This window comes from Amphiprion ocellaris, chromosome 4, assembly GCF_022539595.1.
Source record: "Amphiprion ocellaris isolate individual 3 ecotype Okinawa chromosome 4, ASM2253959v1, whole genome shotgun sequence".
Classification (NCBI taxonomy): domain Eukaryota; kingdom Metazoa; phylum Chordata; class Actinopteri; family Pomacentridae; genus Amphiprion; species Amphiprion ocellaris.
In genome coordinates this window covers 34,637,354-34,655,367 of record NC_072769.1, presented here as the reverse complement: position 1 = coordinate 34,655,367, position 18,014 = coordinate 34,637,354, and the positions used below count along the sequence as shown (strand labels likewise).

The 18,014-nt window shown below is 38.0% G+C and overlaps 1 protein-coding gene across 28 annotated transcripts in view; it reads right to left on the bottom strand.

The window, feature by feature from the left end:
- The window catches only part of rims1b (regulating synaptic membrane exocytosis 1b), a 97,553-nt gene that overhangs the window by 47,574 nt on the left and 31,965 nt on the right, over nt 1–18,014 (bottom strand). For 27 of the 28 annotated variants that reach the window (XM_055009659.1, XM_055009661.1, XM_035949138.2 and 24 more), the window contains 2 exons: nt 6,916–7,193; nt 3,369–4,249 (listed from right to left, as the gene is read on the bottom strand). In XM_055009659.1, coding sequence (XP_054865634.1) covers nt 3,369–4,249; nt 6,916–7,193 — 1,159 coding nt within the window. Of the gene's footprint in view, nt 1–3,368; nt 4,250–6,915; nt 7,194–7,880; nt 8,143–18,014 lie in introns of those variants that run through there. The other variant, XM_035949157.2, reaches the window with a different exon arrangement.

Genomic DNA, 18,014 nt, shown 5'->3' with positions numbered 1-18,014 from the left:
TGCGTCTTGGCTGCTCTCCACCAGCTTCTAACATTGTTCTGCTGTCACAGCAGCCCATTCCTGTTGCACTAATTCTAACTAATTTGCTTAGTTTTGGGGCTTGTGGTTCTCCATTTTGCATTTGATGAATTTCCACAGGTTTTCTACTTACTTAACTCATGAGTGCTGAACGATGGACGCGAAACAGGTAGGGCTGCCCGAATAGCAGTTTGTGGGCTCCGGATATTCGGGCCCTATTAATGATGAATATTCGGTCCGCTCCGTAACGTCCGGGGGGTGTTGACAGATGGACAGAGGAACCACCTTTAGTGGTACCAGGCATTAAAATGAACAAGTAATTGAAGAAAACAAGGGTGGTCTAATAATTTTTTCCATGACTGTATATTCCTTCAGCCGATAGTCAGGATAAGGTCGTAAATCTTCAGCTTGGTCACGTAAATATGTGAATCTCAACCTGTAGTTACCTTTAAACATAACTACAATAGATGCATTGTGCTTTTTTTCCATTCCTCTCGAAGTAAAATATGTTGCAATGTTGAAGGATTTGCTCATTTATTAAATAATGTAAGGTTCTAACTAGCACAGTTTAATAAATTTTCTAAATTATCTCTGAAAGTATTTGATATATCAAGCTAAAATTTCACAAAAAAACATTTAGAAATATCCATATTTTATGCTAAAAAAAACGCAGGAAAATCAGAGATGGTTGTACAGAAACCATTCTACAAATCTGATGATTTCAGATGGACTGACGCTTGTGAAAAAGGCAAAGCCAACAGTCCCAAATACAATCCATCAACATGACATAACGATGTTTGACTGAACAGAGGCTGTTGGACATCGAACTAACAACACGTTCACGCTGTTCTCTGGAGAACGTTTAAGTAATTCTGGGAAGTGTTGGAATATCTCACACACACATACACAGGAGTGGAGTGCAGCATCATGAGCCTCCGTGTCCCGACAGCGTACTTCCCTTTCCATTTACTCAGCAGCATTATCACCTCGCTGCTGCGCTTTACACCGAGGGAGTAACAGAATTACTCTGAATCACTCCCTTCCTCCACTTAACTCCGCCGAGTTGTTAAAGCACTGAAAGGGTGAACTCTGTTTACAATAATCCTGCTAAGAGAATTCATGGGAAACATAATCAATGGAAACTACATAAAAACATCCTGATATATATCATGTGTGTCGTGAGATTAAATCATAGCTTGTAATCTGAGTAATGTGCCTCAGTGTTCTGCATGTAATCCATCTGTTTTCCAATAATTTACTGGTCAAACGCAGTTTTAAAAGAAAATTATAATCAATGTTTTGTTTGTTAATGTTATACTTGTACATTACCAGGAGCTTGTTTCTAGAAAATAAAATATGTCTGTGCTGAGCTTTTATCACTGAACCAGTGATTATAATTCAGTTAAATGTGCAAATAGATTGATAGCTGCAAACTAATAAAGTTCCTGCTGAAACAAGGAATCAACAGAACCAATATGGATCGATTACTGCCATAAAAAAATACAAAATAATACCATTTTGTACAAGAAGCTAAGTAACAGTACAGTCAGCACTGTTGTTTTTATGTTTTATGAGTATTTCCAACAAGTCTTTCATAATACTGGGACTAATTGGACTCATTATGAATATTGAACATTGGAAACACACTGGACAATCCTTTTAAAACATGTATAAAATGTAGCAGCAAGGGTGGTAGAAAGTTCATATACTGTAACAAAAACTGCTAGAAAATGGTGAAAATAATGACAAATGTATGTAAAACAATAATATTTTTAAGCTGATTTAAATGTTTGAATTAAAGACAGTGCAATTTTACAGTCAGACACCGTAAAAGAAGAAGTTACCAGATGAAAAAAATATTTATTAATATTTTCATATTTTTGTGTAATTTAACAAACAGGAAATCTGTAAATTAAAAGTTGTCATATAATTTACCATGTTTCAGTCTTATATTTTTTAGTATGTGTAAAACAATATTTTTTTTTCCTGATCTGAATACAGTAAAAACAGTGTAATTTTGTTTTGTATATTATATTTTAGTTTTAAAAGAACAAATTATTGTGTATTTTTCTCTGAACAGGAACAAAATTTACAAATTAAACATAATACTATATTTATGGAGGCTTGAAACTAGCAATCAAGGACTTCTTGAGGAATCTTTTAACTGCAAGACTCTTACGCTTTAATTATAAGTCACTTTTTAAAACATGAGGTTATTTATTAGATGTAATAAACCTGCTTTAACACCCAGAGCATCTCCTGACACCAAAGTCAACGTAATACCACCAAGGAAAATACAATTTCTCCTTGAAAAAAAATAACATATTGCTCATTATCTTGCAAAACTTTCCTCATGCCACAGCTGAGAGATGCCCTGTTTTCAGGCCCAACTCACTAAAGAGTGTTTAAAACAGCTAATAATCCCAATCCACACCATCTACCCATTACCAGTCCCTGAGATATAGTAATCTGGATTAAAACATCTGGAACAGCCCCTCTTGTGTGATCGCTGACAGCGATAAGCTCATGCAGCACCGCTTAAACTCAAACACTCCTGCATCACTTGTTTCTGCACTTTTCCTATAGCACCATGAATGCATAGGCACCAAGAAAACACCAGCGACCGTTGCAGCGTCGACCGGGCTCGATTTCAGCCGACAGGTTTTTCGCGGTCGGCCGTCGCAGCTGGCTGTTTGCGAAACATTACGTAGCCAACGAGCCACTGACCTAATTCCACAAATCTGCTGGCCTAAATCACAGGGACTCTCCAAATAAATGTCCTGAGAGCTGCAGGGTTTAGCCACAGCACAGAGGTGTAGATGACACACAGGGGTAGTAATGCAGTGAGCGCTGGGTGGCTGCTTCATCCTATCACTTATCGCTTAGTTTTACAGTCCCAAATTAGAATGTGTCGGTATTAGAGTAATCTTAGGGGTCAAAATATCTCTTGCTTTTTTTCGTATTACTGTAATTCTACTACCAAGGCTATTTTAGATGTGAGGGTGGAGAAAATAAGGCCAGAAGCATCTCTTTCAACTGAGTATAAATTCTTCAGGTTACAATTAGCCACCAAAACTGTTCCTGCTGCAGCACACTGAGCTCACATACAGTCTGAAAACGCTACTTAGAAAAACGAGAACATGCAAATCAATTTAAAGTCCTTCATGATGCAGCTACACAGAATCACGTGAAAACTTAAGGATGAGTGAGATGCGAGCTGCTCAGGTGAGAACATAAAGCCAGGAGCAGAAGCAAAACTTAATGTAAAAGAAAGGATGGAACAGAGGAAAGTAAGTTTACATAGATTTAGCTCAGTGAGCCAGTGGAGTGAGCACATCTGTCTGACTGACCTTTCTCGCTGACGCTTTCCATGTCCACGTCCTCACAGCTGGTGTACTCGGGCGTGGAGCCGCCCTCCTCCTCTGAGCTGCTGATGGACATCTGCCTCCTGTTGACTCCGCGCTTGCTCTTGTGTGTCCGTGGGGGGGGCGGCCGCAGAGACTCCGACTGGTCCGAGCTCTGAGAGTCCTTCCTCAGCAGGTTGTCCCCACCTTTGTCCCGTGACGTCCGTGTGGGCTCCAGGCGGCCGTTGTTGGGGCCCCAGTCCAGAGATGCCGGTCCCCCAGTTTGGGGCCCTGATCTCCCTCCACCTCCGGCCGGTGGCGCCCCCCCTCCTACGGTCCTATCCACGGAGTAGGCCCGGTGGTTCTCTACAGGGACCTTACGGTCTCCCTCCCCACCGCCGCCCCTCCTGGCCAGGCGGTTCTCAGGTACCTCCCCTGCTCCTCCTCCCCCACCGCCTCCCTCCAGTCCCACCTCATTGATGGCAAGGTCGCTGTGCCGTCGCTCATGCCTCACCTTGGACACCTTGGCGTGCATTCGCATCTCCTGCTCCTCCTTCTGCGGTTTCACTGGGTATCTTGCCAGATTTGGGTCGCTGCGGTACCGGTTCTGGAACTCCTCCTCTCTGCGCTGCCGCTCCCTCTGCTCCTCGTCTTCCGGGCGTCGCCGGTGTTTCTCCGTCCGACTCAGGTTTTCGTCTCCATCTTCGTAGTCCTGAGAATGGATCTTTTCCAGTCGCCGTCCGTCTCCGAGCCGCCTCTCTCGGTCTGCAGGTCCAACCCGTTCGTCCAGGGACGACTGAGACTGAACCTTTCCAGCTGGTCTCCGTCCACTACCACGTCCCATCCCTCCTTTACCATTCTGTTCATGGAGAGAAACCGGCCTTTTCCTGAAAAACAACACAATTCACTTTATGTCAGACAGCCAACACAAACACAGGTGCTTCATTTGCATTAAAACAGGTGAGGAAAGTTGAGATTTTGCTTCCTGTATTTACCAAATCTTCTAAATCACAAACAAATATGAACAGATTAAAAATCCTCCTAACAAAGCTGAGACAGTGATGAATTCTTATCTAACTCTGCCAGCGAATGAAACAAAGGGATTGAGCCAAAGACCTCTCAAGACTAAAACCTGTGACGTAGTTTCTCTGCTGGTTAAGCTACAGCAGACACAGATCAGTTATTTTTTTTATCTCCTGGATTAAAAAGTAACAGGAGCTTCAGCAAATATACAAAAAAAAAAGATAAAAACTGGGTCCAAAGCCGTGTTCTGGAGCTTTTCCTCAATTTCTCAAAGCTGAAGCATCCACCAGCTACAATCATATCAACTCTCTGAACTCTTCCTGTCGAACATTTTATTTGCTCCTGTCAATAAGAGAAAGATGTGTTTTGTGCCGTTTGACACAGTTGGAGTAGAGAAAGAAAAAAAATTACATTTCTTTTCTTATTTAACATCAATTGAAAAAAGCCGGGATCAACATGTTCAACTATTAAATGTGATTTTCTGATTTCTGTGGATGATCATTTCTAGTGTTTCATCTCGTCACCTTGTTGAGTCTTTTCATACTTTATACTGTACACCTATCATTATAAAGTTTTATAGAATACTTTGAGAATTGAGTTTTAATTTCTGGTTTTGGGAGTTGAAGTCAAAAATATACCTTTCTAACGTTTCTATATAGTATACACTTTATCAATTCTAAAACAACAGAAACAGAAAAGCCATGAATAGAAGCAGAGAGAACTCAGTTCTGTCTTCTGTGCTTGATAACACATTTACAACATCATAAATCAATTTTATAGTTTACTAAAAGTGCCCACAGGTGTTACCAGTACTGTAAAAAGTATTTAAATTTTAAATGTGTTTCCATATTCGCCTCTTCCAATCTGTGTAAACACAGTCTGCAGTTCAGCTACAGAATCCTGCCTGAATTTTTGTCACTTGGCCGTTGGTTGCAGCCTAAGTTCAGGGACTGTTGGAGAGTTGAAAATCAAACGATTTTTTCTGGTTTTACAATTTCTGGTTCTAACTTTAAAAAAGCATTTTGCCATTTGGCAGCGTTTTAAAACTTTTTCCATACTTTCTTCCTATCTGCTTTGTGTAAACACTGCCTGAAGTGTAGCTGAAAACTCCCTTAAGTTTTGTCACGTGACGTTTGGTTCCAGCTGAGTGACAAATGGCTTCAAGGTTTCTCAAAAACGCACAGATTTTTTTTGTTTTTTATAGAATTATGTTTACAGTGGGCTACTTTTAGAACAAGGCATGTAGAATAAAGTCATTTTATGAAATATCCCATCAACATTTTAGGCTTAGATTTGGTTACATTTTTCAATAAATGGCACGTTACAGATGAGTACTTCTAGGACTGTCGGAAAGTTAAAAATGTGACTTTTCTTACAGTTTTTAAAGTTTCTTGTTCTCTGGAAAAAAAATCTGGGTAACTGGCTAACATTCTAAATCTGTTTTGATATATTTTTCCCGATGTGCTCTGTGGAAACAGCCTGTAGATCAGCAGTAAAGCCCCAGAATTTCTGTCACGTGACTGTTGGTCACAGCTGCTTTACAAGTGAATTTTTAGCTTTTTAAAGAATCTTTTTTGTGCAAACGGTTTACTTTTGATAATTCTGATCAAATACCTCGATTTTAAGCTTAGATTTTGTTACGTCTTCTGACTTAACTGAAGCTTAACATAGGAGTATTCAGGGAGTTAAAGGACCAATGCGGAGTTGGAAATCCAGCAATTCTTTCTGTTTTTACAATTTCTGGCTATGATTTTTTTTTTTTTTTTTTTTTTAATGAAATTTAAGCATTTTGGCCACATTTTAAAATGATTTCCATACTTGTATTCTCTCTGAACAGCCTGCAGTTCAGCCAAATAGTCTCTGAATTTTTGTCACATGACTGATGGTCACAGCTGCGCCAGTGATGTCTTCAAAGTTGCGCCAAGGAGTGTAGAAATTTTTGATTTTTATCAAATCTTTTTAGTGCAAACAGATTATTTTTGGGTAATATTTAAATGTCACGTAAAATAAAGTGATTTTGATGAATTATTGTGATGTTAAGCTTAAATGTTTAAGTGTTCTGACAGAGTTTTCTGACTTAAACACATCTTGACAGAGGAGCATATAAGGAGTTCAAGGACCATTACAGAGTTGTATTTTGTGTACACACAGCCTGCAGTTCAGCCGAGAAGTCTCTGAATTTTTGTCACCTGACTGTTAGTTGTAGCTGAGTCAAAACTGGCTTCACGGTTATACAAAGAACGGCAGAATTTTAGTTTTCCAAAAAATGTGTTTAATTGCAAATGGTTTAGTTTTGGCCAATGTTAAACTGGACGTGTAGAACAAAGTGATTGTGCTGAAATATCACAATTTCAAGGTTGATTTTGGTTGGTCTTTCTGTTTATATGGTTTCGGTCTCTAATAATTGGTGTAATGTTGGGTATCTTTTGAACATAATATGTCTTTCAAACCCAGCAGCAGGTTCTGGTGTCAGAGGGTTAAAATAAAGAGATACAGGCAGCAGATGTTGTGTTTAGTGCGTTCCTCTTACTTTTCTCTCGGCGGCTCGCTTTGGGAGCGAGAGCCCGGCATGGTGTCAGTTCCCTTGGCAGCAGGGACGCCGGCGTGTGGCCCGCTGTTGGCGCTGGAGGGCGGAGCTTGGGACCTGGAGCGGAGCAGCTTTGTGTCCCGCTGGGCCTCACCTCCTGTCGCCGGGTCGGTCAAGGAGTTGCCCAGGCTCCCAGGCCGCACCCCTGAACCCGAAAACCATTCTCCTGATTTGGTGAGGATCTCCTGCTGCTTACGGCACAGGTTGCACACCCACATTACCTGCAGGGGTCGGAGAAGGAAACATACATTGAAGCCTCACATTAAATCAAAGGAATATCTGTAAAAATAGTGCAAAATCTGCAGCATTATCAACATTTGCACAAGACAAATTTACTTTAGCACCAAAACAAACTTGTGGAAGCGATTCAGTCTCTTCTAAACATCAAAAAGTCTCGTGTTTTCTGTCAACAGCTCATTTAATTTAGAAGAATATTGTTTCCCACACTTGCTTTTCCCTCCTTCGTTCTCTATGGCTAATTAAATATTAAAGAGCACTCAGATATGACAGACTTTGCTGTTTCAACACATCCGTTATCAGTGAACACAGCTTAGTATTTACAAAAAATACACTCTGAGGAGGTTTTATTGTGATGTAGCTCAAATGTTGTGAATTTTATAACTCTTATTGCCTCATTTATTATTTTTAGGTTAATCAATTATGCTTATGTGGGTGACTTTAAAAAAAAACATCTGGGAGTGAATTTATAGACCTACAACAAAGCTGTAATACTAGAAATGGAGACAAGGGGACATTGAAATGTGTTGAGTGCTGCTTTCAGGGATGATTTCCACTATTCAGCCTCTAAAAACATAAATACAGAAAATCCTCAGTGAGTACTCTGATGTACAGACATGCACACGATAAAATCATCCGAGTCAAACCCACGGACGGCATCAGATACTCACATGTAGCCATGGCGACTGTATATCACCACACTTCGACTGCACAAAAACAGGATTTATCTCCCTCCGTATTTATAATCCCGGCGGTTTATTTTGCAAAGAGAATAAATCCAAAGCGGAGAGAGGAAACACGCTTGTATTCCGGTTGCAAAACTCTGGCACAAGCTGGAAACAAAACATCTCTGGGACCACTGGAAACCCCGAAATGTTGCTCTTTGACAGCCAGCGGGATGCACCGTTAGCAGGCAGTTTAGCAGTTAGCCTCCAGCGTGCCAGAGCACATTCATCATGGCCTGATTGAATCCTAGTTGGCGCATGTCCAGACTAATCTAAAGCAAATCAGCTGCCCGCACGGCCCACAGCTGTCGGCCGGCCGCCCAGCCAAACACTGCAGCCTCTTTCTCTGCGAGTCTTCCTGCACCTCAGATTAGCAGTGGACAGTAATCCCTTCAGCTCCCCACCATTATTCAACTCATCATCAGCTGACAATCAAGCTCACAATCCATAACTTAGAACTTATAGCCCCCTCCTCCAACCACGGCATCATGGCGATTTAACCCAGATGTCACAGCCCCTTTCTACCTTCAGTGCATGACGGGATGATTCCTGTATAGTAAAATTTGCAGAAGCAAATGCACTTTAAAGTGCACATATGATACCCATTTCAATCCATGTTCTTCAAACCCCCTTTTTGACATGTTATGCATTAACTGTTGGGGCTGTTGATACATCTCAGATGCCATCAAAACCTGCTTAATTTCAAACATTGTCATCATCAGTCCAATCAGATTTTAAAAAAGAAAAATCAACTTTAGTTTTTTCTATTTTTAGGATTTATGAAATTACAACTGTCATATAGCACAATTTTTTCCAGTATTAGTAACAGTTGTGAACACTTGATATTAGACATGCTGATTTCATTTTTTTTGCATTTATGTAAAATCTATTTTTCTCCTTTTTTATAGGACTCATGGCATTATAAATGTAATATCGGTTATTGGTCAAGTGATGATAAATATTCAGTATCGGCCCTGAAGAAAATACACATCGGTCAAATATGTGCGGTTTAACGTTATATTATTAAGTGATAATCATGCGACAATGCATCTCTGGTGATATTTCCAGAGAAATGCAAAAGAAAGGTAATGAGTACACTGTAAAAAAAATAAATAATAATAATACAAAATTTGGCAGCACAAGTGCTAGAAAAATCCATTCAAGAAAAAAATGGACTATTGTAATATTCCAAACAGTAAAAAAAAACAAACAAACAAAAAAAAAAAAACGGTGAAAATAACACCAAATACCAGAAAAATAAGTATATTTTTATCTGATTTAAATACAGTAAAATATAGTATAATTTTATGGTCAAATGCTTTGAAAGAAAAAAATACCTTTTGTAAAAAACACAAGGACTGAAGGTTGAGACAGTTAAAAACCAATTATCTACAATTTCAATACTTAATAGTTTTAATTTCCAACAACAGCAAATATCTGGAAAATTTATTTTTATATATATATATATATATATATATATATATATATATATATATATATATATATATATATATATATATATATAATTGCAGTAAAAATAAATGTACCTTTAAAAATTGATGAAAAAAATAATTTTCTACAGAGCAGTGTCACACACTACCATCACCATGCGGTAAATATGATAAAATCATTAGTGGTAGGACGCGATTAAAAAATTTAATCTAATTAATTACAGGCTTTGTAATTAATTAATTGCAATTAATTGCAGTTTTGTCAAATAGCAATATTTGACACAATAAATGAAGTTTTTCAATTCAAATAAAATTGTGGTTGACAGTTGAATCAATGAATAGACATATACGTGTTTATAATTTAAAATTTATTTAAAAAAAGGAAAATGGGACATATAGAAAAAAGTGATTTTGATGACTTAAAGCCTGAATTTAGTTGTTTTTTCTACTGTATGGCACATAAAATCAGCATAAGTAGTTCAAGGAGCTTCAGAAAGTTGAAAATCCAGAGATTCATTCTGTTTTCATCTTTTCTGGGTCTGATAAATGCTGTAATTTTGATGGTTCTTTTTATAGGAATATCAATTTTTATTTATGTAATGTTTTTATAAACAAAAAGTTCATAATTAAGTTATTAAAAGAGATATTTTTGTTGTTTAGGTTATTCTTCCTCCAAGGAGGCAGAGCCTCGATGGAGTAAAAACTTAAACCACAAAAATGTTTCATTTCTATTTATCTGCATTTTTCATCTGTCTGCTACATTCACAGATTACTGCAAATCTAAGTGCTTTTATAGCGATTTTATTCAACATTTTCAGACTTTCTGTAAACTCAAGCACTGTCTAGAAAAGTGGTCTATTGTGGGATGGCTACACCGTTAGCCGTTAGCATGACTCGTAGCTAACGTTAGCTCTAGTGCTAACAGCAACATGTTTTACATTGAGGTGATACCGTCGGCTTGAAGTGACACAGTGATCAGAAAACTCTTTGTTGTACAATTTGCACACAACCAGGCTTTTATCCAAGCTGCCATCGGGAAGATTTTTAAAAGGAAACTTTCTGCCCAACAAGCTCAATCTCGTCTTCCTTCACTGTTCACAAGTGCCTGACTTCACTCAGTGCTTCCTGTGCTTCTTCTTCATGGCTACAAGCAGACTTTAGGTTCATTACCGCCACCTACTGGGCTGGAGTGTTCATCAGAGTTACCGGTGAGCCAGAAATGAGGGAACTGAGGAGGGTGCAATTAATTGCATGTACATGCAGAGGATATAAAACATAATCCTTCAATGGAGAGAAGATACTGTGGGGAATTAACAGAGTGTGTGTCGTCGTGTTCGTACGATGTTAAAGCTCCACCCAATACTGTGTTTGTGTGACACGTGTGTTCGCCGGCTGAACCGTCCAATCAGCTCGCTCCGTCCAGCACCAGCCCACTGTGATGTCGCCTCCAGTTCACGGCACTGTACAGGTTAATATACATGTTACTGTACATGTATGTAAGACTGAAGAGTGAAGCAGCGTTGGCGTGTATGTGTGTTTCTGTCCTCTAATAGCATCAAACCTTCTCCTGCCTAAAAATGTGCTTCTCCATGGAAACCAAATCACATTTCCTCTAAGTGCTTCCATCTCTCACCTTTGTTCCTCAACCCTCATCTCCTCTCCTGTTTCCTTTCTTTGTGTTCCTTTTCTTTTCTTGCTTTGGGTTCATTCATCTACCCTTGTCTCCTTTTGCCCGTCCTTTCCTGTAATTTTCTCTTATTTTCCGTTCCTTTCATTTCTGTTGTCTTTCCTTTCCTTGCTCTCCTCTCCTGTCTTCTTCCTTTTTATTTAATTTAATCTTATTTTTAGATTTCCTCTGCTTGTTTCCTTTCCTTGCACTCTTCATTCCTCTATCCACATGTCCTTTCCTTCCACTTTCCTCTCCTTGCTTCCTTTACTTTCCTTGCTTTAGACTTCTATATTGTCCCTCTGTTTTCATACTTCTCACTTCCACTCCTGACCCTTTTGCTTTATATTTCCGTATTTCCTTTCCTTTACCTTTTTTTGAATAGTCTACCCTCCTTTCCTTTCATTTGTTTTCCTTGCTTTGACTTTTTAACCATCCATATTTCATCCCTCTTCTCTCCTCCCCCTTTCTTTCTTTTCCCTTTCCATTATACGTTTCCTTATTCACTTGTCTTCCTATTTTTTCTGTCCTTATCTCCTCTCCTCATTTTGTTTCCTTTTCTTCAGTTCTTTCAGTTCTTCATTTCCTTTCCTTGTCTTTTATCCTCTGCTTTCCTTTCCTCTTCTTTCATCTTCTTTTATTCATTCCTTTCCTTATTTCATTTTCCTCCCTCATTATTTCTCCTTACATTATGTCCTTTCCTTTTCTCATTCCTCTCTTTCCCTTCCTCCTTACATTTTTCATTTTCCTTCCTTTCCTTATTCCATTGTCTTTGCTCCTTCCCCCACTGTGTTCCTTTCCTTTCCTGTCTCCTTTCCTGTCTCCTCGCCTCCTCACTTAGCTGACAAATGAAGACACAACAGATCTGTCACTCATCGTCTCCACCTCCTTCATCTCCATCCGTCTGCTGACAAACCAGCAAAGGCATTTTTTCTTCATCGCCTTCACTGTTTTACCAGCAGCAGGATTCATTTAGGCCTGAATTGTGTGAACATCAGCTTTTCCTTAAATAGGCAGAATAGATGGTAGTTGTGGGGGGGATCGGTGTGCAGCGACCCGCCCTCCAACACAAACCCCTGGACAGAATGACATATGAGGCACCGCCGGGTGTAAACTGCCATCGCTCACAGTGATGGTAAATCCTGAGTGCCAGGAAGAAAGACGACCACAAAAGACATAATGCTCCATTTCCCCTAATAAGGTAGTAGATCAACTGAGCAAGCAGCCGCTGAGGAGGCCTGAAAGGAGGAAGAGCTGCTGTGGCTGTAAATCCACACCGGTTCTCCTGTTCTGATGTCGGTATCACTGTGTCATGACAATATACACTATTAAGAATTACAGCTTTTTAACAGCTTTAGCTATATTTTTTTAAAGACAATTTCCTGTCATTTTTTCTGTCATTTCTATTTTGTTAAATTACAAATAATATATAGTAAGATCACAGAAAAACTGTATTCATTTGCATGCTGACAGGCTAAAACTGTCAATAATGTCCACATCAAAAATCTGCATTTTTACAAATGGTAATTTGTTCTTTTATAACATTTGATTGTAAATTTACAGTTGTTTTTCTTACTGTATCTACAAGAGCAATTTTTTACAGATATTTGCCATTTTTTGAAAGAAAAAGTATATTAAAAATTGATAAATCATATATCATTTTAAACTGTTATTTCACAGATTTTCCTGTTTTGTTAGATTACAAATAAAATGTAGCAAAAATCACAGAAAAAAGTATTAGTGTCCACGTTAACCGTTTAAATAAGGCTAAAATTGTAAGCAATATGCGCATCAAAAAACCTGTATTCTTACAAATAGTAATTTGTTCTTTCACAGTATTTGATCATACCATTGCACTATTGTTTTTACAGAATTTATATCAGAAATAAAATAATAAAAAATAATATACAGACATTTGTCATTATTTGAAAGAAAAAATCTGTTGGTAAGGACTAGAAAATAATAAATTACAGATGATGATTTTTGGTTAAAAAAACAAAAAAAACTGAAAAAAGTAATAATTTACACGTTAAAACTGGAGATAATGTCTACATCAAAAATCTGTATTTATACACAGATTAATTGATTCTTTTGTAACATCTGATTGCAAAATAACACAATATTTTCACTGTCTAAATCAGCAAAAACAATTTTAATTTTACAGATATTTGCCATTGTCTAAAATAATAATAAATAAATAATAATATTCTTTTTCAAACAGTAAATTGTTCTTTTACAATGTGTGACTGTAAACTTTCATCATTTTAATGTATCTAAATGAGCTGAAAACATAATTATTTTACAGATATTTGCCATTATTTTCACCATTTTTCACTTTATACATAACAGTATTCAACCTTCTTTTCTGATGTCACAGTATTCTGCCCTACAGTTGTCACGGCTGTGTAAGTTACCTTTTTAGAGACCAAAACAGTTTTTTGTACCAGGCTGTAGACATGTTTATTTCTGCTGTAAATCTGGAAATTTTAACATGGAGTCTACAGGGATTGACTCTGTTGTAGAGCCAGCCGTAAGTGGCCATACAAGGATCTGCAGTTTTGTTTTGTCACATTTTTGTTGTTTTGATTTTTTAGAACTAGATGCTGCTATTTGAGCCAATGTAAACCACTATCTAGAGAGAGAACTGAAAATGGACAGACTTGAAACGCCTGTTACAGTTCTTCATTCCTAAAGAAGTTCTGGCAATGATTTCTGCAGGCTGGGTTCATATTTTTCTTAATATTTGTTTAACGTGTTCTACTCCTTGATCTCAGCAATCAAACTGATGAGGACAGTGTTCAGGCCAAAAAACACTTTGAATTCTTATGTGGACTTCTCAGTTTTTACAGTAAAGGTGATATTATTAGGAGCTGCTGTACCAAAGCCCTCTGAACAAAAAACAGCTCATCTTGACAACGTTGCTATTGGCAGATCCAGTCCAGGAGGTCCTATAATTAGAGCTACAGGACATATCTGAGGGCCAACGCTGTCTGCTGCAAGATTCTAACTGTGCTGCCACATGAGTCAGCCTTATAAAGGCACTGTTTTATATCCAAACAAATGTGTGCAACTGGGTGTTGGTGTAGTGGCAGAAAAGACAGAAATAGAGACGGAGGAGGATAAAGAGTTAAATGGAGTGTGAGTGTTATGGAGGCTGCTACAGATACTGTGGTGTACGAGAGGAGAGAGCAGCGGGTTAGTCATCTAGCACTGAGAAACATGATTGAGATTATGCAGTGCATCCTCCCTTCCGGTAAAAACTGCAGCGTCAGCTTGATGCACTGAGCAACGAGAAAGATTTTGTGTAAATCTGTGAGTGTGCTGGACCACTCAAGGTACCAAATACTGACAAAAAAAACAGCCACAGAAAGCCCCACATGTGCTGTCATGTGGAAAAGTTTGTCAAGATCAAACGAAAGCCTTGATTTGGTTTAAAATCTCGTTTACGTTGGCGCTGGAGGCTGTCAGTTAGAACCCAGCGCCGGCCTGCCGTCCGCTGGGAGGCAGTGCTCCTCTACAAAGGAGACAGATTGTCAGCGGTTTGTTCAGTTTCTAGAAGCCATCTGGAGCTGACATTAAACACACATAAACAAACACTCAGCCATTAACAAGCTATAGCACCAGCAGAAGCAGGGCAGCTTGACAGAAAGAGCCACGAAGCACACATCAGCATCACTTCAGAGCTAGCTTAGCCTTTCTGCCACAACCAAGGACTGTTTTAAACCAATATCATGTTACAGCATCCTCAAAATCATACATCACGGTGTTTCAAACATTAAATAAAAACATTTACCCTAAGTGTTTTGCATTATGTCTTATGAGCAAATAGATGGTGATTTGTGTTGAACTTTTCCTTCAAGCAAGTTGTACATTGTTTCACACATTTTAGCTGTTAAAGCTGTTCATTCTCACATAGCAAAAATGCACTTTCAAAATGGCAGCGGTGTACATTTACCAGTAAAAATTTGCAGTGATTTTTGCAGCAATGGCTCTTTTAACTCAATTTGCAAGCTAGAAATTTTATCAGCTATAGCTTGCCAGCTAACTTTAGCACCTTCTCGTCACCAGTCACCTTTTCCCTATGTTATTTAATTTAATTTAATTTAATTTAATTTAATTTAATTTAATTTAATTTAATTTAATTTAATTTAATTTAATTGTTTTTATTTAATAGGGACAATGCAATTAACATAGCTTCAATACAGTTCATGAATCCGATGTGTTGCTTTGGTTGTTTTAAAAGCCCAACTAGGGACAGGAGTTGAGAATTAGCTGTAGCTAAAACTCTACACGCATACAAGATCACAATCCTTTAAAAAGTACAATATACAAAAAAACCTAAACAAATATCAGCATATTAAATGACCCTTGTCCACGTTCCCGTAGACTCAGTAGGCACATTATATTTCCAATTAATCGCAGCAAAGTTGCGATTTAGTTTTTTCAAAGAGGAACACAAGTCCACATTTGCAGGTTGGACGGGTTGGTCGAGGCATAAGTAAGCAGTTTTGTACCTTCAGTTGGATTCCAATTTAAATGAAATGTTTTCATTTGAGTCCTGTTTTGACATTTGCTTTGATTTGATGTTTTTTATATATGCTATTTACCTGCGTCATTAGGTTTCAAACCTAACCAGCCATTTTTTAACTGATCGGTATTAGCACATATCTAAGTTTGATCCTTTCTTTGCATCTGCTGTCACACAGGTGTCGCAAATCTGAACAGTTTTCTCAATAAATGCAGCATTATCATTTAATATTTGATTAATCTGTTGTCCAGATTGAGGCAGCCTGTACATTATATATGCTACGGAGATTTAGGAATGTTATTATAATTAATGGCAGTCTGATTAAACACATGTGCACTGGTCAGATCATTAAGCATCACAGAAGTCTGTCATGGTTCCCCTCCACAATGCTCTCTGCTTGCCAGCATGAACTGCCTGTAATCCAAATGACTAACTCCTCTGGTCGCCACAGTGTTAAACAGTAAGAGGCTCCACCTGGTGGAACAACCAGGTGCCACGACTCATCTACAATATTTGAAGTGTGTATTCTCAAAGAAAATGGCATCGGCAGATACAAAGCATTAAATGACTATCCGATCATGAACTAAAAACTTGATTGGGACATCCCTAGTCAGTGTTTACCACATGTTACAAATTATAAAGAAGCCTGAAGTAGCAGAGCCGTTCCTCTCCCAACATATTTGTTTTGTCAATGTGAAGACTACACAAAGGATGACCACCTGCCAAGAGCAAACACTTCCAAACGAAAACTGGTCAACTACTGATCTACGATCCATAACCATAACCACAACCAGCAACTATAGCCGTTTCTAGTTTACTGTGGTGACGTGATAATGAGCTAAAATTTAAAGCACCACTGTGCATTAGCATCAGTGGTTTTTGTGCTTGTTTGCAAGTTACTACACCTACAGTCTACAGTTTGTTCACAAGCTGTGTAAAAGCAGCTTCCCATGATGCCTTAAGTGCCTAAATTTCCTTAGAATGATGAGATGAAGAAGAGGTGGCCTACTTTATGAAGATATATTGATGGACAGCTGAGGATCATCACCAACACCTCTGCAGTGACTATTGTACACCAGGTAGTTTTACAAATGTATTAACTGTGATTCACAAATAATCTGAAGAGGTTGAACTGACTGTCTCCCTCCTCGGCCTTCATCCTCTCGTCCACCAACACCTGCTACAGTAAGTAACGTAGTCCATAGTCTCAAAGTGACAAAAACATTTTGTATCTACAGCTTGTGGTTTCAAATCTAACCGGTTTTGTTAAAACAAATGGTTCTTTTAAATTGCTGTCAAAACTGTCCAGTACCATCGTTAGCAGACAAGCTCCCAGAGTACTGCTGATTTTTTCCTTAATTTGAAACCAAATGATATATATTTGGTTATTTTAAAAAATATAATTCAAATTTTGTTGAGTGGCTAAAAACAGTTTTTCTCTCAGAACACAATAACTCCTGCTTCACACGGATGTTAATCATTTGTTATATCTTGATTACCTTGAAGTCTTTTTTCCTTGATTTTAATCTCAGTGTTCTAAATAAAAGAGATTACTGGATTTAACCTACATTCCAAAAAATACTGTAAAAATATAGCCAAATTTAAACAGCAGCAAAATACTGTTAAAAAAAGTCAAATTTGATGCTTTTTTAGGGAGCAAAAACAAGAATGGCGGTGACTTTAAAAACTGCCAGTGTGAATTGGACAAAGAAATGGTTATAGAGCACTTCACAAAGTACCGTTTTGAATAGCGACTTGATTTAGGCAGATAAGAACGTTATTACTAATATTACAAAATTTACATTAATTCTCTGAGACAGGTCATCTTTGATTTTTTTTACATGAAGTTAAATTACTTTTCTTGGTTTCTAAAATAAATTTACCAGACTCCAACTTTTCATACATTCCTGCATTTGAATAAATGTTCTCAATTCATAAAAATGTCAGCTGCCTTATCCTTTATCTTTCATTGTTTTAGGCATTTCAGTGTATTTTTAATGCTAAACAGAATTGTTAGATCATAGAGGCACGTTCTTATTCATGGTATACATCTGCAGTTCAAAGTTTACACATTTTAATAGAAGATTAAGATGCAGTCACAATTAATGTTGACTACAATGGCAACAATATAGTTGTGTGTTGGAAAGTCTAATTCCAGTATTAAACCTCATATTTTACTGTAGACTACTGTAACCAATTATACATTAGAAAATGCAGGTAAATACTGGCGACCACCATTTAATTTTACAAGAAAATCTGTCACAGTGTAAATTATAAGCATCGAAACCTGTGTGAAAGATATGACTCAGCTTTTCTCTTTGTTTGCTGCTCAACCTGGATGTAAAGACACAGTAAAACGATGACTATTTAAGAGCTGAGCAACACCAAAGAGCTAAAACTCACTGCTGTTCTCTTCACCGTTTCTAAATCCGGCA